The sequence below is a fragment of the Ixodes scapularis genome, unplaced genomic scaffold, assembly GCF_016920785.2.
Source record: "Ixodes scapularis isolate PalLabHiFi unplaced genomic scaffold, ASM1692078v2 PGA_scaffold1__304_contigs__length_218370807, whole genome shotgun sequence".
NCBI lineage: Eukaryota > Metazoa > Arthropoda > Arachnida > Ixodida > Ixodidae > Ixodes > Ixodes scapularis.
The window spans coordinates 120,276,593-120,295,801 of record NW_024609846.1 but is presented as its reverse complement, the minus strand read 5'-3'; the positions used below and the strand labels follow the sequence as shown (position 1 = coordinate 120,295,801).

The 19,209-nt window shown below is 47.4% G+C and overlaps 1 protein-coding gene across 1 annotated transcript in view; it reads left to right on the top strand.

Annotated features, from left to right (window-relative positions):
- The window catches only part of LOC8041343 (lisH domain-containing protein ARMC9), a 48,471-nt gene that overhangs the window by 14,642 nt on the left and 14,620 nt on the right, over window positions 1–19,209 (top strand). The window contains exons 4-10 of the mRNA XM_042290308.1: window positions 364–528; window positions 9,543–9,647; window positions 10,601–10,625; window positions 11,370–11,461; window positions 11,587–11,661; window positions 12,068–12,204; window positions 15,104–15,218. Coding sequence (XP_042146242.1) covers window positions 364–528; window positions 9,543–9,647; window positions 10,601–10,625; window positions 11,370–11,461; window positions 11,587–11,661; window positions 12,068–12,204; window positions 15,104–15,218 — 714 coding nt within the window. The remainder of the gene's footprint in view (window positions 1–363; window positions 529–9,542; window positions 9,648–10,600; window positions 10,626–11,369; window positions 11,462–11,586; window positions 11,662–12,067; window positions 12,205–15,103; window positions 15,219–19,209) is intronic.

Below are 19,209 nucleotides of genomic sequence, written 5' to 3'. Positions count from 1 at the left end.
TCTGCATCGCAGAAGACAAATGTGTGAACACCGCCGAGCCTGCCGCTCGTGCTGCCGGTAGGCTTTCCTCGCAATATTAAAAGCAAACAAAAAATCATAGGGTATACAACGAAGATAGTGCAATGTTGACTTCACCCCACACCGCCCGCTAAATCGTTAAATTTTGACGACTTGGTGCATATCAAACTTTGTTGACCAGTTTAATAAACACTCGCATGGAATTACTGCATGATGTCTAGACTGCATTGATCATCATATTATATGATTTCAAAACGTGCCTTTGTCACGTTTTGAAACTGCGTACCAATATCATTGTCGCATCTTTAGTACCACAATGTGACGTCCGTTCTCCTCCCCGTGCAGAGGCTGCAGCGGCGGGTGGACCCAGGGGGCGCCATGGGCAAGTTCCGCCAGTACCTAGAGTCTCGGGGGGCCCCCGCCGGGGACGACAACCAGATGCTGCTCTACTGTGCCCTGCCGTACGTGCCCAACCCAAAGGCACTGCCTACCTTCAAGCAGATCTTCGAGGTGGGTGCTGCACACTTCACGGCGATTGCTCTCACTTTGCCGGAAAGCTCTCATTCTTCTCCTAAAAGCCTCGTCCCACTAGACCAGTGATTCTCAAACTCTCTGCGGACCCTTTGGTATCCCCGAAGGTTTTCTTGGGTGCCCGAAGCCTTAGATTGTTAGTCAGGCCGAGCGCAACAACTTGTTTTTTTTTTTATTGATGCTGGCTGTCCCACGAAAAGGGGGGGGATTTTAGGATCAGGCTTTGAAGAGAAGGGGGAGGGGAGGGGAGGGAAGGGAAGGGAGGGGGAGGGGGAGTCTGCTGAGATATAACGTTATGGCCGAAACGTTGCCCAGATCTATTTTGTTCAGCAAATGTTTGCTATGCCACCAAGGACTAAAAGTTTTGGCTGGTGTATATCAGTGTTTTTATTAGGAAAAGTTTACCTTGGAAATTTAAGGGAGGGGGGGAAGGGGCTGTCACCCCACACCTCTGCACATAAAACTAAATAGACCTAAGCATGTGTACTAAATGAGTAAGACTGATTATTATCCATTTCAGAGCCTCAAAGCTGTTTTGCACATATTTAGTTTCCTTCATTTACCCTTTTGTGCGTGTAATCATCCAATACCTTCCCCTCCCTTCTGGTGCATGGGGTCCTCCACCACTTCTGTCAATCCGGAAGGGCTCCCCGAAACATTGGTGGTTGAGAACCACTGCAAAAGAGCGACAAACAGCAACAAACGACAGCGACAAACGACGAGCGACAAATGACACCGACAGACGACCTGTTTGTCAGAGTCCAGCTTCCCACCTGTGAGACATGACGCAGGACACGCAGACGAGGGAACTTGCTTTTTGGTGGGACTGAAGTTGTCAAAAAAAAAAAAAAAAACTTCAAAATTCACAGACAAACAGAATCAGGCGATGCAGTTTTCGTGTCCCACTCTTAGGCAGAATATTCACCGGCAAACGCACCAAAAGTAGAGGCAATTATTTTGTTTTCTTAAATAAAGCTTCCGCTTAGTCTTCATTCGCCGTTTACGGCTTCCCTCTAACCGGCATGACCGTCAACACCGCACATTTTAAACCCGAATTCCCAAATCGTTTGTGTTGTTCGAGGCCCCATGATACGGAATGAAATTTCAGTCAGACTTCAAGCATGTTCTCATCCATATAATCGAGGACAGGTCTTTTAGCAGGATATACGGCACTTTAACCAGGTGCATGATGACAAGTCTCTTGCCCGCCAGAATGCCCTGCTGGAACGCCATGTTGTAGATTACCGGAATTCAACCACCAGAAGAGAGAAGAAAGAGAAGACAGAGGAAAGCACGAGACCAGGAACAGAAGACGATCGGAGCACGAGAGAATAAAACGGCCACCAACGAAACGGATGTGCTCGGGATCTTTCCTCAACATAATTTGCTGCCGAAACCCCTTGAGAAGCCATGGACCGCCTCTGCAGAACCCGTGGCGTTGTCCGCTCCGCCGTCTCTCGCACTCTCGCCCAAATCGACGCTCTCCTGGAGAACCCGGATTCCACTGAAGTCCAACTGCGAATCCCACTTGAGTACCTCACGCAAAAACAAGCCGCACTCAAAGACCTCGACAGTGACATCCTCGCGGCCATCACGGACGACGCCTTGGAGGACGAAGTGGAGGGTGCAGAAGAATACCGGCTACTCATCAGCACCTCTCTCGCGCATCTCCACTACACCCTAGACACTTTCACTACCAACGCTCAACCTCAGCTCCCGGAGGCACCTCCCATCAACCCTCCATCAACCGCAACAATAGTAAGCAGCCACCGGACCGTCGCCCTTCCAAAACTGCAAATCCCCATGTTTGCCGGTAACCTCCGTGATTGGCAGGGATTTTGGGACCATTTTAATGTTATCATCCACGCAAACCCCGATCTCCCACCAATAGAAAAATTCAAATATCTTATGACGTATCTAACAGACCACGCTAAACGCGCCGTCGAGGGAATTCGACTCTCCAACCAAAACTACGAACTCGCAGTACGAACACTTCAGGACCGGTTTGGACGACGTGACATTCTAATCGACGATCACATTGATCAGCTTTTGAACTTACCTGTAATTAACACCTCCAGCGACGTGGCAAAACATTGTCAGCTTCACGACACAATATGTTTCCGCACAACGTCTCTTGAAGGGTTGGAGGTTCCACCTAGCAGTTATGCAGTCGTTCTCCATTGAGTTCTCATGCACTGCCTTCCCGCTGACCTGGCTATCCTTTACCGTCAGAAGCTGAGAGAATCCACACCACCATCTTCAACGAGTACACCGGACCTGACTCCAGAAGATCAAGTTAATATCATCATGAAGTTTTTGAGGATACAAGTCGAAATCCGAGAAGATGGCCAAATAGATCGAGCAAGTTATCGTTTTCGACGAGGGCTATCGCCAATGACACCTCAAGAATCAGTTTCGGCAAATCACCCTTCAACTCTCGCGCTATCGACGGAATCGGAAGGCTACCGATCAACTGCGTGCCCCTTCTGTGGTTCCCCCGAACACAAACTCCGAAACTGCCTGGCCCCTTTTTCAACACAAGATAAGCGAACCAAGCTTGCACGAGCGCGCTGTTGCTTTAAATGTGGGAAGCGAAATCACATCGCTCGTGTTTGCTGTTCAGGCAGAAGCTTGTCGTGTTCCACGTGTGGGGGTCATCACTTGACCATCCTTTGTGAACTGTCACGTCCCCTGCCAGCCCCATCGCACACTCCGCAACCTGGAGAGCCCCCTGAACACGCCACATCCATTGTTAGCGCGCCAGCTAGCAACTCCTGTTCTTCTCCTGTCCTCCTCCAAACAGCTAGAGCATGGGCATCAGGGACCCCAAGAAATGTTCTCGTAAGACTCTTGCTACATACTGGCAGCCAGCGCACGTTTATCAGACGGGATGTTTCTGAAGAACTCGGCTGCGAAGTTGTAGGCCGAGAAGATCTAACCATCTACACATTTGGCAATACAGCCACCAAACACTCCTGCCGACGCGTGGCTGTGACCCTTCAGGGCCATCGTAGCAATCAGAAGGTGACATTTGAAGCACTGGAATTTCCCGAGCTGTGCACCTTATCGCACCAGCAACTTGATGATCATCTGCGGTTGCAACTTCATTCAAACGGATTTCAGGCCGCAGACATTCCTCCAGATTCTGACACAAGAGTGGACAATAACATAAGCGTCCTAATAGGTTCAGATGTCTACTGGCAAGTGGTCAAGGGAAGGATCCAACCCATGAGTCGAACCTTAACCGCCGTTGAAACCATTTTTGGCTGGGTGGTTCAAGGGACCTACTCGGGGAGTATCTGTCACCCTTCAACCAGAGCGCGGCCAGCAGGCTTCACAAGGCGTCCAGCTTCGACCATCTGCTGCCTGGCTTCATCACCTACCTCTTCTCGGGACACTCCGACGGGGAACGGAAGATGGTGCGTCGCAAGAGTTCGGGACCAAATCGTGTGCCAGAGATGGAACAAACGCTGCCTTGGGGCCTGGGCTGCGGCTCGGCGAGAAAGTTCTGCTGCTCGGCCGTGGGACAGGCCCCGTCGCATCGGTGCAGGGGCGGCTGGTCCCCCGGGCAGCCCCCGCCGCCATCCCTGCCACCACTGCCGCCCTCGACACCCGTTCCGGCACCGAGGCACTCCCTGGGGCGGAAGGACTACCACCACCTGGGTCCTGTCTACGCCAACAACCAGGCACTCTCGGCCAGGTTGCAGATGGGCGCAGACGACACGATGCCCATACCCGAGGAGCAGGATGAGGAACGCTCTTGCGAGGGTGCCCTGATCGACCTGGACTGCGACGGCGACTGCGTGGCGCCCGTGTGTCAGCGGAGCGCCTCGTCTCCTAGCGTGAGCTCCCGCGCTCTGGTGCTGTCGGACCTGGAGTTGTTCCCGCAGACCGTGCCGCTTCCAGACGGAGCTTGAAGTCCGTACCCTACTCTCTATTTAATTGGCTTGCGACAACGTTTCTTTTCCTTCTGCTTGTGTGTTAACGGCTTTTTTTGATCCCGCCCTCTTTTGTGAATTTGTTTTCACAGTACTGTCACTGACCCCTCGTGTATTATCTTGTCTCTTATTTCTTCGGCCGGCGCGGGAAGTTGTTGTAGATTACAGGAATTCAACCACCAGAAGAAAGAAGAAAGAGAAGGCAGAGGAAAGCACGAGACCAGGAACAGAAGACGATCGGAGCACGAGAGAATAAAACGGCCACCAACGAAACGGATGCGCTCGGGTTCTTTCCTCAACACGCCATGTCCCTTCATGATGAGCAGTGTTACTTTGTCGAGCAACTCCTCGAAAGTCAGCGTGTCTATCCTGATGCAAGGGTGGTAGTCCTCGGAGTCTTGAAGCGCCACCTCGTGCACCAGGTTTCTGCGAGCAAAACCAGCAACGGGAAATTCTCTTTTGCAACACGCCATGTCAACAGCCAGCAGGCGAGCGACGGGTACTACAAGGCGCCGAGGGACGGGAACGAGCAGGAAGCCAATGTGTCCAAGACCGAGGTCATCTCCCAAGGCCGAGTAAGCCACGGGAAGAATGGGAGGAAGGTTAGGAGGGTGGGTTAGAGGTACAAGTGGGCGAGAAGGATAAGTTTGTTTTCAAGAGATATTTCTCGGTGGGACTGCTCGCAGCGCTTCAAGTCTGGTGACAAACAAGAGCTTGCCTGTCGTCGATTGTTTGTTGACGTTTATCGGTGATGCTTTGTCGCTACAGTGGGATGGAATCAGCGATATGGCACTTTGCCGCATCGCCGCATGCTACACGTTGCAACATGCATGGTTGAGTTGGCAGTGCACCATGCGAAAGCACCGGGTTTGGATCCAAGTAGCCCTCTTTTTGGTTTAATCATTCTGCTGCTTTGGAAAGTTCCATTGGAATCTTGGTAGTTATTCTGTGTTCTAGTTGAAAACCCTCGTACACATAGAGCAGGGGTTCTCAAACTGGGTTCCGCGAGCTGGTCTCATGGGTTCCGCGAACGCTCAAATTGTACCTCCCCCCCACACCCACGCTGCAGGCTGCACAGCAGGACCATGCAAAGCGCGTTCATCTAACTTTGTTCTGACACCGTGATGGATATGGTGAGGATATATGAGAAGTAACACAAGCAAAATTGCCTGCGATTGTACTTATGTCGCTTTTTGGCGGGCAAATTTGGGGGGGCAGGGGGGGGGGGGGGGGGGGGGTTCCACAGCTATATTTCAAGCTTCCTGGGGTTCCGTGGGACCAAAAAGTTTGAGAACCCTTGACATAGAGCATGTAGAAATGCAACCATAGCACACTGCATCAGAACAGCTTTACGCTAGCGCAGTGGCGTCACTACGGTCAGCGGCACCCAGGGCGGTGGCCCGCCGTGACACGCCCCTCCACCCTCGTGGCCCACCTCAACATCTCCCCACCCTCGCTCTCATGGCCCCACACGAAACACACACACACAAACCACCCCCCCCCCCCCCCTTTCACTGCCCAGCTGCACCCAGGGCGGTCCGTCCCCACCCCCCCCCTCCCTCCCTTGTGACGCCTCTGTGCCAGTGCTCGATCCTGCTGTTATGCCGACACTGACACCCGCGATGCCCATTATTGTATACCATATTTTCTGGTCCATAAGTCACACTTTTTTAAAACATTTTTCTAGGTGCGTCTTATATGCAGGTTTTTTTGTTTTTTTTTATTCACAGTGCAACGCCATATTTTTATGCGCAGCCCGCCATCTTTCGTAGAGCACCCCAGTTATAGCATCAGTTCTTTGCACTTTTAGGGCTCTAAGTAACCTTTTGTCTCTAGGAAATGAGTGATAAATACTGAAATGGAAAGTTGGGCGAGTTGGTATGAATTAATTTTGAAAAACAGCGCGAATACCACACGGACAAGAAGGAGGAACACACAGGACGAGGCGCTGACTATCAACTGTCTATTCAGAACACATACATAGAAATTCACGCGAGGTCAGCTTCTTCTTTTTCCTCATCCAGTAATTCGCCATTTAGCACGCAACGTTGTAAATCATATCAAATTAAAACACACGAGTACATTAAAGCACACCAGCACAGGTATAAGTCATCACGTCTTCCTCCTCTTTTCTTCTTTCTTGGATCTTCAATCTCGATCTTCAATTCTCATGTCAACCCCATGTTCCTCTTTCTTGTCCGTGTGGTATTCGCGCTGTTTTTCAAAATGGATAAATACTGCACTGGCAACAGCCCAATTAAAATACTTTAATATTATAAGACGTCTTTTGCATAAGCACGAGAAAGAAAAGGAGATGTAACATTTGTCCCAGTTGAATGCCCATCACGAGCCTTTCGTAATGAATCCTTTTAAACCCACAAAGGGACAGCTATGTTGCTGAATGGAATAAACAAATTAAATAGGCAGCAAGCTACTGTCGAGAGCGAGACCGTTTATAATGAGGTCAAAGGGAATCGGAAATCATTACGCTATTTCCGCTTCTTTGTTAAATATGAACTCGTACAAATACTAACATGAAAAAAATATGTAACACTGGGTGTCACGGAGACATGAATATCGAGCCTGCAGAAAGCAGTCGAGGCTTCCCTGCACGCGTCCCCTGCTAAATTGGAGCTGCTTCTCGCCAACCGCAAGAAGCTCCAATCGAGAAAAAAATTCTGCTACGTATGGACCGTGTCGACAGCTGCGACAGCCCCGCGGAGGACGCCGGCGGTGAACGGCATTCTTTTTGTCTATGCGCACTCCGTCAAGGATGGCACACTTTTGATTCAAGGAGATTGCCTTCGTCTTGCCCGTGGAGGTGCTGGCAGTGCCGGAACTCTCCATTGTTTAGTAGCGATTACTGTTGTGCGAATATTCAAATTTTCTAATACAGTTGAGCCTCGATTCAACGAAGTAACCGGGACCCGTTAATTATTTCGTTAAATCGGGAACTTCGTAAAATCGAGGAAGGGAGACCTCGCACATAAGCTGCGCGGGAAATCCGAATTTGTTTGTTAAATGGGGAAATTCGTAAAATCGGGTTTTGTAAAATAGAGGTTCAACTGTAGCAGTTTCGAATATTACTCTATTCGATATTTGCTTCGAGAACAGTTGTGATATTTGTGCTTTTCGAAGTGTTGGTAAACTCGCGGTCGTGAGCTTGTTTACCGTTTAAAAATCACTAAGGGGCAATTTCTAAAATCAAAAATATACTCCCATGTCCGGCAAAACGGTATAAATATTATGGTGGGAACTTTTAAATATATTCATCGTAGTCATTTCATCAATTTTGTTTATAACGGGCAAAAGAAACCAAGCAACGAGTTCCAAAGACGCCGGCGCCATGTTTGCCAATCTTGGCGCCCTGGCTGCCAGCACTCTTTTCTTACCACCGTTGCGTCCAGACAAAAGGTTACAAAAACAAGTTTACGATAAAAATTAATTTATTATCTTAAATTCCATCGTTGCGTGTGATGGCGGTACGAAGATCTACGGTATCACGCTCGGCGTCGGTGCTTGGGGGCATTAAAAAATAATTTTACTGTCTTGAAACACGCAAGAAGGGCAACATAATTGTAAGAGATCTGGGGAAATAAGCATGAGCGATAAGTTTATTGCATGTACAGTGCCAAAAACGTTCATATTGGCTGAGAAACGCTTTCAGTACGATGATGCCCCATAGCGATCTTGGTGCGACTGGTTGTAATGACCCTTTCGAAGCTTCGAAAGGGCCCAAAATGGTGATCACCATGGTAACCGAGAGCGATGAGCCAATTCCCTTGAGAGGATTTATCATCTGTATGTTGGTATTTGTTTGTGTCCGGCTAACAGGTGGGAAGGGAATGGCGCTACTTTCCCAGATCCAGTGACTTTAGTCCCAACCAGACTGTTTAAAATAAAACATTCTTTTTCTTTTTAGTGGTCCTTTAAGTACCCACTGATCCTAGTGTCAGGCTGCATTGTGGAAAGAAAGTTCTGTTGTGTTTTTGTTTTTTTTTCCTTTTAAAAACAAAAGCTAAATACAGTTTGGAGAAACTGACTACACCAGGATGTCCTTTATAGCTGCAGGTATTAAAAGCCAAAAACGTTTATTTGCCTAGCTATGCAATGATGCCTAGCTAGCCTAGATATGCAATCAAAGTAGAAAATCGGTGATTGAAAAATTGCTACATGATTCACATTCTTCCCATTTCAAAGATTATCTCAGTTAAAATTATGCGAGGTAACCCAATGAAATTTTCTTCCTGGGTAATTTCTGATTCACAGTGCAAAGCAAATAAGCGTCCCTTGACATGACCACTTCAATCCTGAATTAAATATTTTGTCCCAATTTATCAGATGTTCTAATAATGACTTGGGAATTCTGGAGGTACAACATACTCAGAAATGTTTATCATTCCCGATGTTCCACAGGGCATGTGGAGGGGTAACTTAATTAAGGAAATACCCAATTGTTTTATTAGACCTTGAGTATTAGCTTTAGCACCTGTGGCCCAACCAAGCTTGGAATGCCTGACAAAAGCAAGTGGTTGAAAATGTCTGGAAAAAAATGTTTGCAAGCAAAAAGACTTGAGTTGGTATAAAAAAAGACCCGTGTTTGTTTCTAAACATAAATAGTACCAGCATTGAGACTTTCTTCCTTTTATCCTGAGAAAACATGAATGTCTTCATAAATCAATTTTCATGTTTTAGATTCAATGTATGATTGTAAAATATACAGTAGAAGGCCTTGTTATTAAACAATTCATGAAAGGAAAGGTTGTAGTGAGTAACAGGATGATCTTTTTTTTTTTTTCATAAGAATACATTATTACAAAAACATTGCTGCCTTTCTTTTTCTTGCAGAAACTACTTTTAGTGCATGTAAAGGAAAAGTGGTATTCAAATTGGCTTTGTGAGCATGAAGAGTTAAATTCTATGACAAGTTAGCCGAAGTCTGAAAAACAATTCCCGTTCCCTCCAAGAAATCTTTCGTTTTGAGAACATAATACGAAACAGACTTCAGGTGGTCAAAAATGTGTCCGAGACGTTTTTCTCTGTTTTTTTTTTCAGGAGGACTGGGTACTTGACCTGAAGAGTAAGATGGAGGAGTTTGTGGAGGAAGCTCTGACGGAGAAAGTCCAGGAACCTCCGCAGCCGCGACTGCTCGAACTTTACGTATCCTTGACCCCTGCACACTGTGCTACCTTTAGGAGAGAGTGCACGAGATCTGTCATCACCATTGGCCGGCTGCAAATGATTTTATCACTCTCAGACAGTATGCCACGGTGTTTCTCAATGTAGTCACCAGTCTCGTGTTGTGTGTATTACAGAATTGCAAAATAGACCTAACTCGGATTTCGTGTGCACCCGTTGTGCGTCACGGCCTAGCACACTGGAGGCTAGGAGAGTTGGCCCAGTCGACCTGCTGCCAAACCTCCAAGACGCGAACCAACTGCGCACGTTCAGTTCACATGCGTCGCATGCTGACAACAAATTATAAGTCACCTTACAGGATGCTTGCTCGCCTCAGTCTTGCATTCTTGGTGTTGTTGCAAGAAAGAAAAGGAAAGAAACATTGATGAGGCCACATTTCAAAAAGGTGGGGCGGCCCGTGCCAAGAAGACGAAAATTGAACTTGGGTGTCAACTGCGTTTCTTTATAAAATGCAATTCTGCATATGATGGTTTGATCGATAGACCAAAAAAACAGCTGCAGAATTTCGCAAATGTTTTGCTGAAGAGGACCATGTGCAATTACTTTATTGGTTCGCAATTTGTTTTTTTAAGTTTGGTCTGTTATTTAAATAAGTTTGACATTTTTGTGCACCATTTACAAAGTTGGTCATTCATAAAATGCTTCAAGATTGAAGGCTTATGGAATCGACTGTAGCATCCCGTTTGTGCTGTGGGTAACTTGCGCCGCATCCATCGGTGCTAGCACATAGTGTGCACTGCACATTGACAGGTGTTGCTCAGTGAGCGACATCACATTGCATTGCTCACCATTTTGATGGTAGCCTTTAAGCTGCCTGAGACAGACTAAAAATTAGCTTTCACAGATGTAGAGCAACTGCATTGGATACTGTACTTGTCTGACAAAATATATCTTGACACCCTTTCTCCAAAAAGTACTGCAGCGACATGGAACTCAACGGTAATTTTGTGCTTTCTTCCTCTCTTTCATGCAGTGCATGGTCAGTGGTGCTGATGTCTGCTTACAAAAACTGTATGTGCCTAGTTCAGATTTTAAAACTCGTCTGACCCAGCTTATTTTCCTCGGCAAATATGTGAATTCGTATTAAAAAAACTCGCAAAAAAGCATTGTGAAACTAAAAACAGTGCAAAGACGGACACCAGGAGTTCTGAAACTCCTTTATCTCAAGGAATGCCTGTTTCTCTCAATTGATGCATGAAGAACCTCATTCCGGTCTTGGCACTGATGCAGTAAAACAGTTGAGACGCCTACAGGCTTTGCAATCAATAATGCACATACCGAGAGCATTAGGCACATATGCATGATGGGTGGCTGAGGTCTGCTAAAGGGGGGGTCAAACTGAGAAACCACATTAGTATACTTAGGGGCAGGAGCAGTCAAGAAAATTTGGTACCTCGGGGAGCCTATAAGGGGGTGCTTTGAGAAAACCAGTTTATTTGAGTGTATCAGGTGGTCCTTTATTTCTCCTCCCATTAATTTATCATTTCTCCCCCTTGATCAAATGTTGGAGATAGGTCCTCTCTGTGTAGAATCCCTTCGTGAGTAGGGCATGTTCGCATTGTGATTGGTTTTTGCATAAATGGAAGTGCTCCTGTCGGTGCAACCTGTCTGCATATAGACCCTGGGTTTTGTTTTTGTCGTCGACTTGGTTTCCGTTCTCCTGAAGTAGACGTCATTCCCCAGATCTGCGCCAAGAGTTTCGATACCTCGAAAGAAGACTGCAGGAGTTTGAAAGTCACTGCATGAGCCAGGAGGAACAGATGAATAAACTCCAGGCAAGTAATGGAACTTGAGTTTGTACGTCCTCGAAGGATCTGCAATCTATTGTTGACCTTGTTTTGTATACTAGGCAAGTTGTGCTCACATTATTGGCTCTATCTGATGTCTCGTGTTTGTGCAGGAGGATTACAAGACCCTAACGGGCATCACGTCAGAACTGATCACTGCCCTGGAGGCAACAATCCAAGGAGACATGGTAACTTTATTCTTTCCTGGTATTCATGTACACATTCCACTTATACAGTATGTTAGCAAGAAAAATTGACCATATTCTTATACCTTATAAATACAGTTTGGTGTTGTTGGATTTTAGATTTTTTGCAGTTTGGCATACCTTTTCAGTATTATATAAAAAGCTGTAGATGGAAGGGGAGCCAGAAAGAGACTGAGTGATTAATCCATTTGCAGACCTTTTAAGGTTAGTGTGCCTATGGAACAACCTGGTTATCTGGGCCAGTTGGCTTGTCTCATAGTTTGAAAAACGGCCGAAATTACAACTTTGTGTTGTGTAGCTTGTCTCTGACTTAGTGGATGTTGCACGTTTTGTCCACGAGCAATACTTGCAAGGTACGTGACTCGAACGCTTATCACCGCTTCCTCAGGTGAACCTGGAGAATGTGCTGTTCTCGTGCGGGCAGCAGTTTCCTGAACTGGTTCGAATGCAGCGGTCTCGGACTTCGCAACTCTCATCCACAGGAAGTCCGTTGCAGGCGCAGGACTCCCTTTCCAAACAGGGCAGGTGAGTCGAGATCAGTGTTGCCTGAATGAAAACTGACTTTAAAAGCAGCCAGAAGTTTTACAAAAAGTAGCCTATGTTATGCCAGACTTTTTGCAGCGTCAGCCATACTGGGCGAGTGTTTTGTTGCCAAAAACGAACGGAGCATGCGCGTTTATCACAGGTGGCTTTGGTGCCTGGAGTGGGCGAGTGCAGCAGGGATGCACTCACCCTCTCGCTGATAATAGTCGTGGTTGAGGTGCAGCGCGGTCAGCGAATCGCGATTGTGCTGGGGGTCATGTGATAGCACACCTCGCCCCCTGCTCTCCCTCGCCTTCGGTCGCCCATTCCCTCGGCACTCTAAACTTTTGCGTGCAAGAATGGTGCGGTGGAAGCATTCGCCAGAGCAAGCAGCGGCTGCTGGACAGCGTGAACATGCCCGCGAGAGAGAAAACGTCGTTGATGTGTGGTGCTGACGGTCTCACCGCGGGTGTAAGGATGGATCAAATTCAACATCAAGATCACGCCGTGCGTGAACGTGAAGCAGCACATAGAAAAGAATGTTACCGAGCAAAGAATGAACGCACCGGAGCGACCTAGCAATTTCTGCGGTGCATTGGCAAGAACGTGTTTGGTGCTAGCTGTTTTGTATGCTGTTGGTTGTGGTTTACGCGAGACACCACGCGATGCAGCATCACCAGAAATTCCAGTTAATTACGATGCAATATCATTGAAATATTTCACCGGCTGACGGTGTCCCCTCGCATCACGTCGCGTGATTGTCCGCACAGTTTGTTTGCAAGAAATGTATCGAAAGCAATGCATAACTGGTTGTTGGCCGTTACCAAAGGACTATAGATAAATGTGTGTCAACAGTCGCCTGTAGTTTGTTGTGACATAGGATTTGCCTTCAACATACTTTCGTTGCCTTCTGTCGAGCTACGGTTGCGCTTGTCTACGAGATGCTGAAGTTTTATTGAAGGTAGAAAGCTGGTCCTAGGGGCAGATTCTTTACTGCAGATCTTACGTCGCAAGAAACTGAGAATTAATAAGAAAGAATGAGTGCCAAAAGCTTTGTCGTATATTTTGTTTAGTACTCTTTTTAATCCTTGGTCTCTAATTGTATGTTAACTACCTAAGCGGAGCTGATGTTTGTACATTAATCGTGATAAAGCTTGTTTACCTGAGACTCAGGCAACCTATTGAAGGCAGCTGGGCCCGTTTGCTCAAAGCCGGTTAACTTTAACCGTGGTTAAAAGTTAACCGCCCTTCCCTACTAGGTACCTACAAGTACCTAGCCAAGTTTGATGAGGGCTGGATGAGCGATAGCTCCGTGTTTTATTATGGGGTGGTAGCTGGTGTCACCTGCTGGCTGTAGCGAATATATGTGGCTTCCGTGGAAAGGTTCCCGACATGGGGGGACCCAAGAAATGCGCGCTGCCTGGTTTTCGCGACGCAGCGCGGCATACAATTCAGCTTAAGAAACAATTTTTATTGCTCGTGGTACAAACAATCGGCAAGGTAAAACTAAATTAACCCTTGTTTGGAAATTTTCTGAATATTTGGCTGTATGAAGTGAAGACAAGCCTCGTTGAAATTTCCTTCCGAGTTCGAAAGAGGACGACGAAGTTGAGTCCTAGGAACGATGAGAAAGAAGTGAGCAGTGAGAGGCGGGTGGTACAACGGCAGCATGGTTGGCCGGCATGTAAGAACTGTAAATAACACCTTCATAAATTGAAAAACCTGTAACTCGGCTCCACTGAAAATTAACCTATTAGTAAATTACCCGAACATCGAGAAGAACGCTGGAAGTGTAATTCTACTATCTGCGCGCGCTGGCCTTCCACTTATAAAGAATTTGAAGTAAATAATCATGATAAATCTTTGAAGAACGCGCGTGCACGGCAAAATTTGTTTTTAGGCTTTTTGCTTCAGAACAGTTATTACTGCAGACGCCAGCAGGTGCAGCACGTGTAACTACACTCGTAGCATGCACCTCGATGCTTTTGAAATTTAGCAAAAGGTCTATGGGAACGCTCTCTGCTTTTGTGTGCTATCAATACCCGGCCGATTGAGTCAAGGCAATCCATTTTCCGAAGACGTTGCCATGCCGACAACTATCGCGTTCATTTAGGCTTAGGAATGGCCAGAGTCGAAAGTCTATCTAAAAAATGCGGCGAGGTCATTGCTCATGTTTTGCGTTTTATGTGAGGTAAGGCAACGCGAAAACCTCCTGCACCATTCATTGCTGACTAACGCGCCCGCTACTGCAGCTACTACGACGTATTAGTTCCAAAGCGAGCGGCGCTCAGTCACCGGGGCACCGCCATGTTTCCCCGCCGTCGTCACTCTGCCGGTCACGTGACCCAAAATTCCCCCTCATAGGGAAATCCGGTTAACCATGGTTAGTTAACCAGCTTCGAGCAAACGGGCCCTGGTGTCTTCATTTCTATAATACTTTCCCTCTCATTTGTAGCTTGCTCCTTCAGATATGTTATTTTTTGTTATGTCACCTCTTTACGTAATGCATCTCATCAAACAGCAACTGATTATGCAGGATGAAACCAAAAATGAACACTAGAAATCACACTTGTCCCATATATCATGGTTTTTGAACTCATGGCTATATTGCGTGTGATACACAAAGAAAATGGACAGTATGCAATAATGTATTCTGTTCTTTCTGTTTCACGCTTGCCGCAGGGCCACTCCTGCACATTTTTAAAATAAATTTCCTGTTTCGGGTATGGAGCAGGGAAAATTATTTCCATAGGCAGCACCGCACAAACCTGGGCAATGCTGCTGTTCTTCTTTTGATACTTCCTTAAGAGCAATGTTCCGAGCGTGCCTCGATCATTTGTTTTATTTCATGGCTGAAGCGTAATGTTTTACTTCGTGACATTGCATATCTTTTTGGACGCAGTAACAGCATTGAGAGGGACTACTTTGCCACGAGGCTCGACTTCTCCAAGATAAAACACGACCTGACCGCTGCAGAAGCCACTCAGCGGTGCCTCCTTCTGCAAGCTCTGAGATGGGTCTGTGTCTAAGGACTCAGGTTGTCTTTAACATTGAATATGTTTTTTGGCCAGATTAGCTTTGTGAAAATGTAAGAAAGAGAGAGACATAAATGTCATGACCGAGAAAACATTATATGGTGTTAGTATAGCAACGGGGCCTCTTCAACCTCGTGCGTGGTGCGTCAGTACCATTGGTTTGCGTAAGCAATCGCATGACCATATGAACAGTCAAAGGCGTTCTCATCGGAAGTCACTGTACGAGTCTCGACACATAAACAGTCTCACCGACATTCACCAACCCAAAAACGCGTTTTGTGGTTGACAATTTTGTTGGGTATGACCGAAGTACCGTTTGCTAACCGAGAACCACAAGTCAAAGGTGTATTAGTTGCACTTTTAAACGTTGAGACTTCGGTCGGCCTGGAAATGCGCTGCCTCATTTCGACGCAAGGCAAGCGGGCGAGGGCAAGGTTAGGACAGGCGAGCAGCCGTGCTACCCCTTCTTTCTCTCTCACTTCAGTGTCGTGCGGTAGATGCTGCGAGGGGAAGGTGGAGCAGACGGGATGTTCTCGCAATCTATTGCTTGCAGACTTTCGGGAGTTTCGCGAGTGATTCATTTAATGAACTGGAAGTTCAGCAGCACGTGCTTTCAGGTTGCCTCCGATTGCCAACCTTTTCCGTCGCGTAGCATTTGTGAGCCACATGAAAACCTCTGGAGTGCACGTCGGAGTATCAAGTTGCATAGCGCACCCGACTGATACTAATCAGGAGACCCAGGAAAGCTCAGATCCCTGCATTGATGCATTTATTTTTCTGTGGACTTGTCGAGTTTAGTTGTTGATTAATACCGTCTATTTATCCGCATTTTCGCATTAAATATTTCTTCTAAATGATATGCCGCCGTGCTCAGGAAGTGCAACTAACTGCAGTGAGTAGTGAAGCTCTGGCTGTACGCTGTGACACAAAAACTTCACCAACTTCTTTTTTTTTAATTTGTGGATTGCTTTTAGAATTTTGGTGTCTAATGAAACAAGGATGCATTTATTTACCTTGTTCATTCCCAAACTAGCTGTCTATAGTCTAGACTGTGAGCTTCTGTATGAACAAGGCAGAATTGTATGGGAATGGATCGGTCCTCGATAATTTTATCAATATATCGGGGTGTCAATATTAACCCTTTGAGGGGACGCGGCTGTACAGCAGTATCCAAAGGTTCCCACCTAGACGCAAAAACATGTGCACCCCAGAAGGTGCTGCTATCTGTCATCTCTTTAGCAAACTATAATTGTTGTATTCGCACTATCTTCCACCTTGCCGAGCTATTTAGTTTCAAAAGTATACATTATATACAGATGATACGCTCAAGACGGTCGCTTCGCGTGTCGGCTGCTCTGGTGGTAGTGACCACGGGGCACGGGCTCTTCCAATTCAGACTTTCGACACTTCCCTGAATTCCCCGCAGGGGGCACCTGTGAAAGCAGGTGTTTGGAGAGTGGCGTCTCCACGGACCCCGAGCCACGCGGGTTCGCCCGCCCACGTCTGGCTGTGCGTGGCTTTCCCGTGTCTGGGGAAAAGGGCATCCTGGTGGTTGAGTCGAGCCCGGGGTAGGTTTGGACCCTTCGGGGCCCCCCGGGCGAGGCAATACACCACTTCGGCCCCCGCTTCTCATAGACGGGAGTCCTGGTAAGGCCCGGCCAGGATGATTCAGTCTAGTCGCCACTTCTACTATCCCCTCTCTACTTTCACCCTTGTCTTCCCCTCCTTTTTACTCTTCTCATTTCTCTTCTTTCCTTTTTCAACTTCTTTGGCGGCAAGGGCTAACCTTGGGTGGCGACAGACCCCTTGTCCAGAACCACACTTGGGTATAGTTCCTGGGCAGTGCTAATAGCATAACGTTTCCAGCTAAGCCCTTTTTGTTATGGTGCGTTATCTATTCCCATGTAGGGCTCCGTGGTGGGCGGCACACCACAGGTTCCGAACAAACTTCGCCTCTTATGGCAACCCCCCAAACCAAAACCCCCAGTTCTGGACGTGCCGCTAAGAGGCATCGTCCCGAACGAACAGTCATAGTCAAAGATAAGGAGGATGAAACATTTTCAAGATTTATGGTGATTCACTCTGAGGTCCCTGACAAACCTCTATCTAAGATATCACCGTTTCTGGTAGCGAAGGTTCTCGACAGTCAGATTGGTTGTGATTATAAAGCAAAGAAACTGCATTCTGGTGACCTCCTTGTTGAAGTTGCAAAAAAGTCTCAGAGTATTACTCTTCTAAAATTGACATCTCTAGGTGATATACAGGTAACAGTGAGCACACACAGAACCCTCAACACCATTCGAGGAGTGATTTCAGAAGATGATCTACTTTCCAGCAGTGAAGACGAGATCTTGGAAGGCCTGCGGGCATCTCAAGTAGTGGCGGTCAAACGCATTATGACGAGGCGTGATGGTGCAGAGGTGAAAACTAAGCACCTTATCCTGACGTTTGAATGTCACACGCTTCCTGCACTCGTCAAAGCTGGCTACCTGAACTGCCGTGTCAGACCGTACGTCCCGAACCCACAGCGATGCTTCCGTTGCCAGCGTTTTGGTAACGGATCGCGAAGCTGTCGGGGGAGGGAGACGTGTGCAAAGTGTGGGAGCCACGACCATGTGGCCGACATCTGTGAAGGTTCAGTTGCCTGCGCTAACTGCAAGGGTCCTCACCCTGCTTACTCTCGGTCCTGCCCGCTGTGGCGACAAGAAAAGGAAATACTTGCCTTACGAGCCAAAGAGAACTTATCGTACCCTGAAGCAAAACAAAGGTTTTCTTTCATTTCCAAAGGTACCTACTCCGATGCGGTGCGCAGGGGCCCTGCACCGCGTACGGAATCCAGGGCCACTCGGTTCTCTCTTGAGGACTTGGCAGGCCCCTTTCAGGCCCCGAAACAATCTGCGGGGAAGCAGGGTGCCCCAGGTAACGCTGGGAGCACACAGACTCCCCAGTCGATTCAGGCACGAGCTCCGGCTGACCGGCAGCCTCGTGCCAGTGGCTCTTCTCAAGATAGAGAGCGAGGTCGTCGTTCCAATTCCTCGGAGGCGGCCCGCCTTGTTACGGAGCAGCAGGGCCCACCTGCTGCTCCATCAACGTCAAAAGATGTTGAAAGCGTGAATGTGGGAGGGTCCCGGCCTGGTACGTCGAAGCCTTCTTCGGCGGGATCTGGCCGCGGCCGGAAACTCGTGGCTCAGGTCTCCGACCACGTCGGAACTGGCAAACCTGCATCCAAGGTTCAGGATGCAGTGGGAACTGTTGACATTGCCGACTCTTCAGGTCCCTCCTCGGATCAGGAGGACATGGAATGGCAAACCGCTAAATCAAAACAAAAAGGAAAAAAGCCGGTGGTTCCTCCTTAGGGTGTAGCAAATGTAGAACTGCTTTAATTCATTTATGGAATCTTTTATCCTTTAAAATGGGCTCTGTAATTCTTCAGTGGAACTGCCGAGGCTTATTCGCTAACCTTACAGATGTTGAGTTCCTTTTAGAAGAGTATAAGGCATCTGCCTTATGCTTGCAGGAAACACACTTGAATACATCTCATACTAACTTTCTGAGACGCTACAGTGTGTTTCGTAAAGACCGCCCTAGCACGTCCATTTCTTGTGGCGGCGTTGCGGTGGTACTTCCAAAACATATTCCGTGTGCAGAGGTTCCGCTTCAAACGCCACTCGAAGCTATCGCTGTTCGTCTCTTGTTGCATAAAGCCATAACTGTATGTTCAGTGTATTTTCCACCTTCTCTTTCTCTGAAGCGACAAGATCTCGGCTCTCTTTTAAGCCAGCTTCCAGAGCCCTTTCTTTTACTCGGTGATTTTAACGCACATAGTACCCTCTGGGGAAGTGATCATACAGATACACGTGGAAAGATAATCGAATCTATATTATTTTCACAGTCATTATGCATTTTTAATACTGGCCATCCTACATATTTTAGTCCTTCATCCTTGTCATCTACATGCATCGATCTTTCTATT